The sequence below is a fragment of the Panicum virgatum genome, chromosome 8N (genome assembly GCF_016808335.1).
Source record: "Panicum virgatum strain AP13 chromosome 8N, P.virgatum_v5, whole genome shotgun sequence".
NCBI lineage: Eukaryota > Viridiplantae > Streptophyta > Magnoliopsida > Poales > Poaceae > Panicum > Panicum virgatum.
The window spans coordinates 7,876,547-7,890,013 of record NC_053152.1 but is presented as its reverse complement, the minus strand read 5'-3'; the positions used below and the strand labels follow the sequence as shown (position 1 = coordinate 7,890,013).

Below are 13,467 nucleotides of genomic sequence, written 5' to 3'. Positions count from 1 at the left end.
CATGGTAGGAGTAGAACTCAGAACAGTATCTAGTATGCCAACTAATTCCAATCTTAAACATATCAAATGCCAATAAGTCAAGTTGACAAACATTTCATCTTCTATTTATCCAGTCAAATGTGCATTGCATGATTTTAAGTGAACTTGCTCTGGTTGATGACCACATGCAGAATTTGACGGTAGTAACAAATGATGTACACCAAAATTCAAAGTCAATAACAGGTAGTTAGGTTTATAATACTGATGGTAAGAAACACATTCTTCAGCAAAAAAGAACACAGGGCTATTTGCCTTGTGAGAGCAAAAACAAGTACAAACTTGTACAGATCAATGTCACACTCATACGCACTACCAATTAATCAAAACATCCTCTGGTATATTGTTTATAACTCGGCCATGATTTTCTTGGAGGTAGAAGCCTAAGCCCAATCTGATGAGGATCAAATCGGTGCAGTTCTCGGGTTCCTGGTTTTCTTGACCAGGAACAGCTTCTTGAGCAGCCTGAGCATGAGCACCAGGCTCCACCGCCGGCACCGGACCACCCTGCCGTCCTGTGGATGTTGGAGGCGCTTCTCCAGATCGACGACGATCAGGTCGTCGTCGCGCCAGGCCTCCTCCTTCATCGCCAGCCCTCCCTTGTTGATCAGAGGGCTCAGCGGGCACAGCGGCGGCGCGCTGGCGAGCTCCTCGTTGAAGTCCTCCCACAGCATGTCCATCTTCTCCTCCTCTTCATCCTCCTCCCCACCGGCGGCGGCGAGGAACCACGGTGGAGGGGAGCCGCCGAGGCCGAGCTGGTGAGGGAACGCTGATGGAAGAAGCTGCCCTCCTGCGTTATGGAGAATGGGGAAAGTGAAGTCATCCATGTTTTTCTTGAAAACCTGCAAATCTTTAAGGTGTACATATGTGTGGTGTTGATGTATGTGTACTACTCCTCCTTAGCTCGTTTGTATCTATATATGTCTCTATATATATGTGGAACACTTGGTGTGTACTACTAGCTAGCTAGCAGCTATGGTATGAGAGTGGTCATGGATGCCTCACTGTCATGGATGGTGCAACATCCTCATCTACCAACCTGAAATTGGATTGTCTGTTGAAGATATGGCTTCCTGGAGTTTCAACTTTGAAGACATGGATGACAAGGCAATAATTGTCCAGTGATTAGTGCACACTGTTGAGCAAAAATGACAGGCACTGAAGGCCTTGATGCTTCAAATGATCACATGTTATGCAGAGGATCTATGCACTCAAAAGTTAAAGGGGGGAAAGGCGCTGTGTGTGTTGTGAAATGCACCTTAAAGAATGTTCATGGTCTGGCCTGCCTAACAGAAGCTGTGAATAAAGGATGTTGCTGGTTGGACCAAACAGCCAGTACATTCTGGGGGAAAGGATTGGTGCTGCATGGCTGGGGTGATTGGAAAGCAGGGGAGGCTGCCTGGAATCCATGAACATGTAGATCAGGATTACTTCAGTGGTTTTGGAGGGGGGAGAAACAGCCCAGATGGTTTGCATTCTGATGCCTTTCTGCAGAAGATGCGATGTTGCTTGGAAAGACGGAATCTGATCTGCCTGCTGCCTGTCTACGTGTGTCCTATGCTCTTCTGGCCTTCTGGGGAAAGAGTAAAGAAGACTGAATGAGGTGTTGAGCAGTGCTTTCCACAGAGAGGAAAAGATGTCTGAGTGAAATGGCCTTGGGTAACAGATTGTTTTGGCTGACTCTGCATTGTTTTACCTTGGCGTTGTCATCTTGGTGAGATAAGATTCTGAAGATGTACTGTTTCCAACATAGATCAGATCGATCTTTTGGAAGTCATTCAAAACCTATCCATATAGAGAGTATCTAAAATTCCGAAATAATCAACTGAAGTAGCAAGGTTGCTACTGAAAATCTCTGTGTTGACAATTTAATTTCAGGATAGAGCAAGGACCCAATGGTAATGCAAACCTTGAAAAACATGAGCTTGACGGCACAGTCCACTCAGAGGACTTGCCAAGTGGGCATGTCATAGCAAAACCGTCCAAGAAATTCTTGTTGGGAACTTAGAGGGAGCTAGAACCAGAATAAATGAATTTTGGGTTGGCTCAGAGACACCAATCATTGGAGATCTTTGCTTGAGCACTCACAAAAGATGTCACATAGTAGCTATAGCCTGTAGGTGTGTGCACTCATGGACCAGTAGCAAAGTTAGGCCTTTTGCTTTTGTACCTGGACCAGTCATGGTGTGGATTAGCATGTTTAATATTACTGGGCTACTGTACCATCAAATGTCATCTCATGATGTAAACCAAAATAGAAGGATGCACTCAAGAGACCAAAAGCAATGCAACATTAGGAGACCTATCAATCCAATAACATGTGCCTTATTACCACTTTTATGGTATGCATAACATTAGAAAAAGGATACATTTGCATAATAAAGTCATGGGATGGATGTTCATTGAATCCAATTTTTATCATCCCTTACTTAATTTAGTACATCTGGATGCTTTATCATCCAATGTTCGTTGAGCAGGGAAATAACATTTTTTTTGAAATAGAGAACATATATACTATTATTATGGAAAAAATTACAATATTAGGACTGCAAACATTACACCTAAAAATAGCCATGCCCCCCAACTGTTCGGCAATATGTTAGTTTTGAACTATTTGAATTACACTTTGTGCATAGCTAGATGATTGAACTCACACTTTAACAAACTAAAAGAGAAATCTACGAGGAAAAAATACTTTTACCTCTTGCACTAGACATGCATGGTGAACAGAGAGTGTATTTTCAAAGCTAGCCGCAATCCATACGTCATTTCTATCTCTTTGGACAAAAAATTGGAAACGATATATAGTATACCTGGGTATTTCCCAAATTTCTTCCTCCCTTCTCCGACCCGTGGTTCCTTATCCTCGATGAGATCCGACGTCATCTTCCCCATCTTTACGGAGCTTGGACCCATCTTCTTCGTCTCGGTTGATTTCTGCGAGCGAGATTAGGATTAGGTTTTTGGTGGTTTGCAGCAAGGAATCAACGACAGTAGGCCTACTTGGATGTGGTGGCGGTAGGTATGGCGGTGAAGCGGTAAGGACGCCGCCGCTAAATACAGATGGCAGAGGAGGGTTGGGACGGGGGTAGGGGGAATCTACCACTAGTCGAAGATGGCTTAGCTCACAGAGGCGATTTGCTGGAGACGGATCCTGGAAGATGGGGGGGTGGGGTTGACAAAGTGGTGATTTGGTGTTGAAATAGGTGGAGTGCTACAAAGATGAGGGAGAGAGTAAAAGAAGAAGAAGAAAATGACGAAACTTACATTTGATTCAAAAGTTTGTATGTAGGGGGTTGGATAAAAAAAAGAAAAAGTTCTTTTTACCTCCCTGGACTATAGGTCGAGTCCGTGTTTCATCCTTAGACCATAAAACCGTCCGTTTGGACTCCTCGAACTCGCAATACCGGACATATTACCTCCTTGACTGGTTTCCCTAAGTGGTTTTTCTCTTTTTTTATATTTATTTTGGTTGAATATTTGAAAAATCATAGTAAATCACATAAAAATCATAAAATAACAAACAAATCATAAAATAAAAATATATTTTTTGGATTCCACATGAGTAGATCATGTAGTAAATATATTATATGGTATAATTCAGTACAAAGCTCTTGCTGTAGATTTAGATATATATATTTTTGTAATTAATTCATAGCCACAATTTTCATTGTATTATTATGGTGAAATTTTTATGTTGAGCTAATCATTACATGCTTGATCTATAATAAAATTTTCATTCTCATTGATTGATGCATGCCTGAGTTATAGATTTATCTAGGTTTATCAATATATTTATCTATGTTTAACTAGATAAATCTATAACTCAAACATGCATGATCCAATGAGCATGAAATTTTTATTACATGTCTAGAATTTAATGGTTAGCTCACCATGAAATTTTCAAAATAATTTAACCACACAAACAGTAGCTATGAATTTATTACAGAAAAGTATATATCTAAATATACAGAAAATTTTTTTGTACTAAAGTATGTTATATAATATATTCACTGCATAGGTCTAATCATGTGGAGTCCAACAAAATTAAATTTTCTATTTTACGATTTTTATATAATTTACTATAATTTTTTAAATATTCAGCCAAAATAAATATAAAAGAAAAGGAGGAAAACCAGTTAGAGAAACCAGTCAAGGAGGTGATATGTCCAGTACTACGAGTTCGAAGAGTCCAAATGGACGGTTTTGTGATTTAGGGAAGAAACACAGATTCGACCCATAGTCCAAGGAGCTAAAAATGACTTTTTTCCGATAAAAAATACCTAGGCAAACACAAGTTTTTCCTCCTATGTGGGCTTTGCTCTATGGCTAGTGGGCCTCATGAGTTAGTGAGAGAAAAAGTAAGCAAATGAAGATAGAGGAACTAGAAAGAGAGAACTAGGAATTTAAATCCGCTTTCACAATGTGTTTTTTACGAGGTGGCAAATCCTCCTCGTACTATGGTAATCCTCGTCGGTCACCACATGAATATATCCGGTCATCTCATCTACTTTGTCATGTCGTGATCAATCACCACCCATGGCCACAAGGTGTGACTGTGTGCACACATATCTCCAGTGGATCATTTAATTCATTTTTAAAAAACTATTCAATTTTAATTTATTTATTAGAAAACCTACTCGATCAGTTAGCAGCGGTGTGGTGCTACCGGTTTAGGTGCTACCGTGTTTGGGCTGCCGGCGTACGGTCCCATTTTGCAACGAGTTTCATAAGCCAACAAAATGATCCCAAAAGCATCCAAATGTTACGAAACGCCCCAAAATATAAGTTTATGGTCAAATATGGTGGATCGGGTGCGTTCGTTACATGGGCGGGGCCTCTTGGCAAAGGCTCCAAGTGTGTGGCAGGCCCAGAAGCCAGCACTGGTCCGGTGGTCGGATCTCTCCAAATCCGGTGACAGAGACAACACAGCTTGACGTTTACAAACTCTGTAGAGGTTTAGTATGATGACAATAAGAGATCACTTCACTGGATGTAGTAATGTACACATTTCATTTAGTGACAAAGTTTAGTGAAGTGATATATTTGGGGTTGGATGTGTGGCCAAGAAATTAAAATGAAGTAGCTCTACACTTTTAGTTCAGTCTGGTAGGGAGGCACTGTTTGGCAATAACTCAACAGTGGCCCAGTTCACCAACTACTCAGATCCTTGTATTCAAGATCTATATATACAGTTCGGCGTAGATAAAGCTCTAACGCTGCGAATTGGGTCTTATATATATTATGTGCTATTATATCTTAGGTTTTCTTCTCGTTTTAACCAGAAAAAGGTAGCACACACAAATCATTATCTCAATGAAAAATATTCTCAGACATGGTTGTGAAAAAGGTGCTACCTCCATCTCCATCCCTAAATGTTTGATGACCAACAGCAAACATCTAGCAATAAAGGTACTAAGCACACAAACATTATTTTCTCCATTTTAAAGATTTTCCTTATATTGTCATCATAATTATTCAAACACGTCGAAGATCATAATCGTACAAAAATAATTCCCTATAGATAAAAACACCTACACAAAAGGGAGGCGCATTTACATGTGTATAAAGGTGGACTCAAAATTAATGAGAAACCTGATACAATGAGATTAGTGGCTCAACCCACATGGCTGCGATTCTTTATCTTGCAAAGCACATAAGGTTGCATGCCATCCATTATTGAAGCAACATGAGGAGGACCATTTTGGCCCCATGTATGTTGCAAGTTCAGACCGATCTCCAAAGGCACACCAAGAAAAAATGGTCTCGTCCTAAATCTCACGGCCACAGAGAAAAAATAAGAAAAGAAACTTGCAGCAGAAAAAAAGGAGAGTAATAATAAATTTGCTGCCAGCTCCCGTACAGATTCTGCTGCCTATCTAGGGATAAAAAAAATGTGGCCGGGGTGAACGGACCCCACTATTTTTCATTAAGAGGAAGCGACTTCGGCTTCTCCCGGCCGCGGAAAACCCCCGAACCCTGGCCCATGCCCGAGAGGGCCAAACCTTGCGGTGAGCACAGCGAAGGGATTTTTTTTAACCCACGAGCGGAAATTCGTCCTAGCTGGGATTCGAACTCACGACCTCGTGGGAGCGAGGCTACCGGGCTGGGCTAGCCAACTCGGCCGCCCAACCTTTCGCATCTAGGGATATGATCGGTAGTCAGTTAATCCTGCTACAGATAATCTAGGCATCTTGTTAGGAAGGCAAATATTAATTTTTTTAATGAAACACAGGCAAATATTAATTAATTGCTCCATAATTCATTTCTACTTACCATTTTAGACACACGGATTTATTGTAGACAAATTTTTGTTACTAGTGGTTCATGAAAAAAAGATCAATATCCGTTTTATATAATAAGTTGCTGTGATATTTTTGTGTGTGTGTGTGCATACTAAGCTGTCTAAATCTGTAAAATAGAGTACCAGTCATTTCGCGTAAATTTGTAGAAGATTTTAATTTTGCTCTAGCTGACTTTCCTATTTTTCTCCCTTTCTGGACAGGACCTGCAGCCAAGTATGAGGGGATTATGAATCCTTGGATCGTGCTACGGAATGTATACACAAGAGTGTTGGTCATTTGGATGTACTGAGAAGGTGTCAATTCCTTGATACGGGCACAGCTAGGAGGCGAGTCAATTGGATCGTCCTAATCTTTCACATACAGCAAGAAAAATATAGAGGAAATAAAAGAAAAAAACTACGAATAACACAGCTGCCAATTGTCATAGATGCTAGTATCTACCAAGGTATAAGATAAGCACTATATTTAATTAATTCATGCTACAAAGCCAATCTAGATATCTTAGAAAGATATCAAATATTAACTTTTCCTCATTCATTTTTTACTACTCTTTTGCTTGTTTTTACAAGCTATATATATTTTGTTTTATTATGACAAGATAAATAATTACTCTATTAGTATTTCATTTCTGTGATATGAAATTATAATAAGAAGAAAGTGTTTTCCAATACAATTTAATGGCATAAACTCTGTGGTATTTAATAAATAGAGTAATTTTTTGTGAAAGCCTAGTCCCACTAAAAAATGCGCCTTGTAAAATACCTAGGGAGTATTTATTATTTTAGATATTGACATGTTTTTTGTACACTCATGTTATTTTTTTCATATCTGTATTAGTAAAATTTCATAAATGTGCAGTAATATGAAAATAATTTTCATGAAAAACATATTAATATCCTTTTTATATGTGACATGTTTTACTAATTTTTTTGTGTATATAAAGCGATCAAAATATTTAAAAACTTTGTTTGGGAATCTCTTAATGGCACCTATTCTTTTAGGCATGGTTTTATCTTAGCCTGGATATTATGAATTATTGCAAGTTTTGTATTGGATCTACAAACACACAAGTCTCAAATTGTAACAATATATATGACATATTGTTGCATTCAACATTCAACAATCAACTCCTTACTTCTCCAACCTGCAACAAGCCAACACTCAGCACCAAGTGAGACAAACGGGTCTTGAGAACGAAGAAAGTAGAACACTACAGTATCAATCCTTTTGTACCTTGTTTGTAAAATACATGATATTTAATTTGAGCTAAGCTGATTCTCCTATGCTCCCTTCCTGGACAAGAAACCAATTTGTAGTCAAGTACGATGGGATTATAGATCCTAGGCACGGGATGTACACGTCAGAGTTGGTCATTTGGATGTATGGAGAAGGTGAGAACTTTCAGGTAAAATTTTTGAAGTTAAATGAAATTATTCAAATTTATGAATAGGGGTGTAAGTGTAACAAAGGGTCAGAGAATTAGCAGGTGATGAGGTGAATTAGTTTCAAATGAACGCTAAGCCTCACTTGGAACTTGAGTAATAGTCCTGATTGACTTATTCGCATATAGATATAGTGGTGGAGTTGTTCATCCTGAATTTTTGAAAAAGTTTTTGCAAAGGTCCAATTTCAAACGGCTCCAAGCTATCGTGGACCACGTTAAGGACTGGACATGAGTACCACAGGCTGTGAATGGTGTTCTCTACTCGAGGACACAGCTAGCTGACACCGAAGGCACGCCTATGCATGCTCAATTTGACCTGTAGCCAAAAAACTTTTGTCACATCTTTCACAGAGTTCGTCCAAAAACACTAGAATATGTACACATAATACTTTAAGAGTGGTCCCTAAAGTATGGGGAAATCAAATATATAAAATACTTACTTTCTGGTAACCAGATACTGTTACTAGTGCAATCATTGCGTAATGATTGTTATAAGAATCACCGTCTTCTTCGATCTCTGCCGATTCATGCATCTCCGTCTAGATTTAGCTAACTAAAAAATAATGAAAAAAAAGACTCTCTTTGGATCTACTCCCTCCAGTCATACTATGCATGCGCATTTGAACATCGCTAAGGTATGTTTTAAGAAAATTACACGCACTATTACCACGGCATGAAACGACGCACCCATGAAAATTTGTAGTTATAAATATTCAAAAAATTTATGAAAACATAGTTAAATTTAAATCATTCTTGAAAAAAATTTATTAATAAAGTAAGCCACGATAAAAAAATGTATTTTGCACAAATTTTTGAATAAGATGAGTGGTCAAATTTGGGTTGAAAAAACCAAATGAATTATAATTTAGAACGGAAGAAATAGTAAAGTTTTTGTTTTTGGAAAAGATCTCAGCATAACGGAAGCAGTAGTAAAGTTTTTGTTTTTGGAAAAGATATCAGCATAAAAGTTTTGAACTGTGTCACCGTGGAAAGCAGGAAAGGGGACAAAATAAGCTGTTGCTGAACAAGCTGGCTGCTGTGGCCGAGCAGTAGTGACACAGCAGTAGCAGCATTTGTTGGTTGTATAGAGCGCTGGACGTTGCAGGTGTCCTTGCTGTCTGGAGTACTCTGCGGATAACACGCAGAACCAGAACCACCTACCCTTCCTATCAAAAAAAAAAAGGACCACCTACCCTTGTTTTTGGCCCTTGTGTAGCTCGGAGAGCAGTACAACACGATGACGAGCAGTCAGCTACATCACAGAACATACTAGATTTTTTAAACCTTTTTTTTTGGCACGCAGCTATTTAATTTGCTCACGAATAAGACAGATATGCATAGATCAGTCGATCTAGCTTTCAGAGGGAAAAACAACAATATTCTGTCAAACCGTTTCAGAAAAATACAAGCATATGTACAGTACATTTCTTCATTGTGTGTATATGGGCATTATTATGCTGAAATCTGAGATCTTGTTCTGGTCTCTCTCACCGCAAATCCAGCTGCAAATTATTGTTCTGTTATGGAGATAGTGGTCAGCAAGAAATAAGGACCTTGTTTAGATGCATAAAGTTTTGGTTGTAAAATATTATAGCACTTTCGTTTGTATTTGGTAATTATTGTCCCGCCATGGATTAACTAGGCTCAAAAAATTCGTCTCGCAAATTATAGACAAACTGTGTAATTAGTTATTTTATTTAGCTACATTTAATACTTCATGTATACGTTCAAAAATTTGATGTGATGGGAAATCTTGTAAAATTTTGGAATTTTGAAGGCATCTAAACAAGGGGGAGGTAATTGTGGGGATAAAAGACCTACAGACCCATGCTCTTTGGTGACTTTTTGTGCCTCTGAATATGAAAAAGGGCGGAAATCAAACAACATCCACCAGCAAGCCAGACAACAGAGATGGCAGCCACCTCCTGAAGATGTGCACAAGATCAACACTGATGCTGCCTTTAGAGCTGCTACAAGTCAGGGCGGGTGAATTCCTAGGGGGCAGTTGTGGTAACCTGTGCAGGGTGGCTACCCCTTTTCAAGCTGAAGCTCTTGCTACCTTGCACAGTCTAGAGAGAATATCGCAGCTGGGTATGTCACGAATCATTCTTGAGACTGATGTGTCTGATTTGGTGAGGGGTCTGACTTCTTCTGATCTTGATCAAAGTGTGGATGGCAGCCTTCTCAAGTAGATTAAAGATTTCATTGATGCATCTTTTGATTATTGTGTCATCCCGCATTGCTCGAGAATTTGCAACAAAGTGGTCTCCAATGATCAGGCTGGAGCTGCTGTCTAATGGAAACTAGCTTTCCGAGTTAAAAAAAAGGAAATCTGAGATCTTTGGTAAGGGGATTGGAAAAGATTGAGGTGGCCTTTCAATCCACTAAACCACGCAAGACTTAAAAAGTCATCGAAATCGCTGTCTAGCATCAACCTAGGAGAAAGGTGAACTCCTTAATTTAAGAAGACCTACAAACAAGCATAACAATGGGGGTCCTAATCCATAGCTGGTGGAGCCTACAATAAAACAATTGACGGGGTATCTGAATTATCTGAACTCTAGACGAGTGCTGTTAGTTGTGCTTTGATTGGCAGTGCTCTCGTCTTACCTATCATCAAAGAAAAATAGGATTAGTTAGGTCCCATGCATTCATTTTTTCCCTATAGCTTTGTTCAAACAAACAGGGGCAGTACCAAAGCTTTTATTCCTCTTTTAATCCTGGCAGTTTTTGACCAGAGGAAGATCCAAAGGACAAGCTTGGCTGAAAACCAGTTAGAGGTTCATAGACTGCATCAACATGACTGCAACAACTTCTTCTGTATTTTATCTGCAGTACAACATGGCACTTAGTACTATACTAAACCACAATGCTTCCAACTGCATGTACTAAAAAAAAGTTGGATACGACCATGTCTGAAGAAGCCGAGCCAGAGCTTTGGAGGAGCCGGAGACGACGGAAGGAGGGGGCCAGCGTGGCAGATTCCTTCCCCTCCCCTCCGTCCACAGGGGCATATTCCACCCGGGCTCACCCGTCCCCGCAACGGCCAGGCGCTTCTGTGGACGCGGTTCATGGGACACGACGGACACGAGCCGTTGGATGCGGTGGACACGAGCCGTTGGTCGTTGGATGCGCTTCTGAGGAGCCCACGGGGACAGTCGCATGGTCCAAGTAGTTCTTGGCCTCGTGGGGTCCGCCGGACAGAGATCCATTTATTTCGATTCACCTGGAGTTTTGGAGGGGTTTCGAAGGTGAGTCCCTGTGTATTTAAGATATTATGATTTTGGGCATTCGCCTTGAATTATTGAGCGAGAATATTGGCAAATACGCCATTGGATACGTGTATGGCAACGCTGGGCAAGGATTTTGTGGAGATTCAGGGCTCAAAACCCGTAAATGCAAAAATAATATGACATTGAATGTTTCGACACATGCATGGAGTACTAAATGAAGTCTATTTACAAAACTTTTTGCATGCATGGGCTGTAAATCGCGAGACGAATCTAATGAGCCTACTTAATTCATGATTTGCAACAGTGATGCTACAGTAATCATCCGCTAATTATGAATTAATCATGGATTAATTAGCATCATTAGATTCGTCTCGCGATTTACAACCCATCTGTGCAAAAAGTTTTGTAAATAGACTTCATTTAGTACTTCAAATTAGCAAGATTCTATCACAAATTTTTTTTGCAAAACATCTAAACAGGGTGCAGGGGAGGGCCGGTGGACTTGATTCGTAGAAATCATTGCCAATCCTTTCTCTTACGAGGATCGTATTTGGTAAAGCATTCGGCCTGAGACTAGATTTTGTGTAGAAATTTCTTCCTTTTTTAACTTATACTGCCTGTGTTGACTGGAAGACTTTCTCGAGTCGTCTCAACATAACTGGTCCTAAACTCGGGTAAAGGAGGAGGATTGTGATAGGTTTGGCGAATCAGTGTAAAAAAATAGCCACTCTAATGGATATGAAACCCATAAAAAACTCGTTGGGGAGTAACCCTTTTAGCGACGCGCCACATCGGAATCCAGGTGTGGTGTTAAATGGGCAAGGGCTGGGCCGCCACCCCATCAATGGCGCGTCGTATCGTGACCTGGGTACGATGATAAGTGAGCAAGAGTCGGATCGTCACCTGAGTGGCGCGCGACATCTACGCCGGGGTGTAGTGATAAATGAGCAAGGGTCTTCGCACTTCCCTCGACGGGTGCGAAGGGTAAGGAAGCTAGCCGAGCCAACTAGAATTCGTATAGGTAGCTGGAACGTAGGGGGTCTCTAACGGGTAAGTTGCGAGAGCTAGTTGATGTAGCAATTAGAAGTCGTGTAAATATTCTATGCGTTCAGGAGACTAAATGGAAGTGCCAGAAGGCGAAGGAGGTTGAGGATAGTGGTTTCAAGCTTTGGTACACGGAGACAATAGCGGATAGAATGGTGTCGGTATCTTGATCGATAGGAGCCTTAAGGATGGAGTCGTAGATGTTAGAAGTTGAGGCGACCGGATTATTCTGGTCCAGATAGTAGTGGGAGATTCGGCTGTGAATGTGATCAGTGCCTATGCCCCTCAGGTAGGCCTTAGTGAGAGCACCAAGAAGCAGTTCTGGGAAGATCTGGATAGTATGGTCAGTACTGTGCCTGTCAGCGAGAAACTCCTCATAGGAGGAGATCTCAACAGACATGTGGGTGCGACTAATGTATGGTTCGAGCAGGTGCGCGGGGATTTTGGGTATGATAGCAGGAGTCAAGAAGGGGAGGATGTTTTGAACTTTGCATTGGCATACGACTTGTTGATAGCGAATACCCTTTTTAGGAAGAGAAAATCCCATCTTGTGACATTTCGTAGTGGACAACACTCGAGCCAGATCGACTTTATCCTTTCTAGGAGAGAGGATAGACGGGATTGCTTAGATAGTAGGGTGATACCTAGAGAGTGCGTTGTCCCTCAACACAAGTTTGTGGTGGCGGACTTTCGTTTTCGAGTACGTGTCCACTAGGGCAAACGTGCCAAGATTATGAGAACGAAGTGGTGAAAGCTTAGAGGGGAAGCGGCACAAATGTTTAAGGAAAGGATGATAGGTGTGGGGTCTTGGGAAGAAGGAGAAGATGCTGACGACATGTGGCTAAAGATGGCGACATGTATTCGGAAGGTGGCCTCAGAGGCACTTGGTGTAAGTAGGAGAGGCAAACAGGTTGGAAAAAAACACCTGGTGATGGAATGACGAGGTGCAAAGGGCTATTAAGGAGAAGAAGGAATGTTTCAAGTGCCTCCATCTTGACAAGAGTGCAGCCAACATCGAGGGCTATAAATTAGCGAAAAGGGCTGCAAAGCGAGCTGTGAGTATAGCAAAGGGTAAGGCGTACGATGACCTGTATCAGCGACTAGGCACATAGAAAGGGGAGAAGGGCATTTATAGGATGGCTAGGATCCGCGAGCGGAAGACACGAGACATCAACCAAATCAAATGCACCAAGGATGGGACAGATTGACTTCTAGTGAAAGATGACGAGATCAAAGACAGATGGCGAGAGTACTTCGACAAGCTATTTAATGAGGAGAATGAGTGCACTATCTTTGAGTTAGATGACTCTTTTGACGATACCAACAGACGTTTTGTGAGGAGATTTCAGGAGGCAGAGATCAGAGAGGCTTTGAAGAGGATGAATGGCGGTAAAGCAATGGGCCC

The 13,467-nt window shown here is 40.9% G+C and overlaps 1 protein-coding gene across 2 annotated transcripts; it reads right to left on the bottom strand.

The window, feature by feature from the left end:
- Positions 1 to 205: 205 nt before the first annotated feature.
- LOC120686619 lies at positions 206 to 3,237 on the bottom strand. Of its 2 annotated transcripts, XM_039968826.1 has the most exons (3): positions 3,040 to 3,237; positions 2,850 to 2,973; positions 206 to 826 (listed from the first exon to the last, which is right to left on the bottom strand). In XM_039968826.1, exons 2-3 carry the CDS (start codon positions 2,950 to 2,952, stop codon positions 441 to 443), a joined length of 489 nt encoding a protein of 162 aa, XP_039824760.1. In that variant the 5' UTR covers positions 2,953 to 2,973; positions 3,040 to 3,237; the 3' UTR covers positions 206 to 440. The 2 variants fall into 2 exon arrangements, with proteins under 2 accessions (XP_039824760.1, XP_039824761.1); XM_039968827.1 differs by lacking the exons at positions 2,850 to 2,973; positions 3,040 to 3,237 and adding an exon at positions 1,076 to 2,032.
- Between the last annotated feature and the right edge of the window lie 10,230 nt (positions 3,238 to 13,467).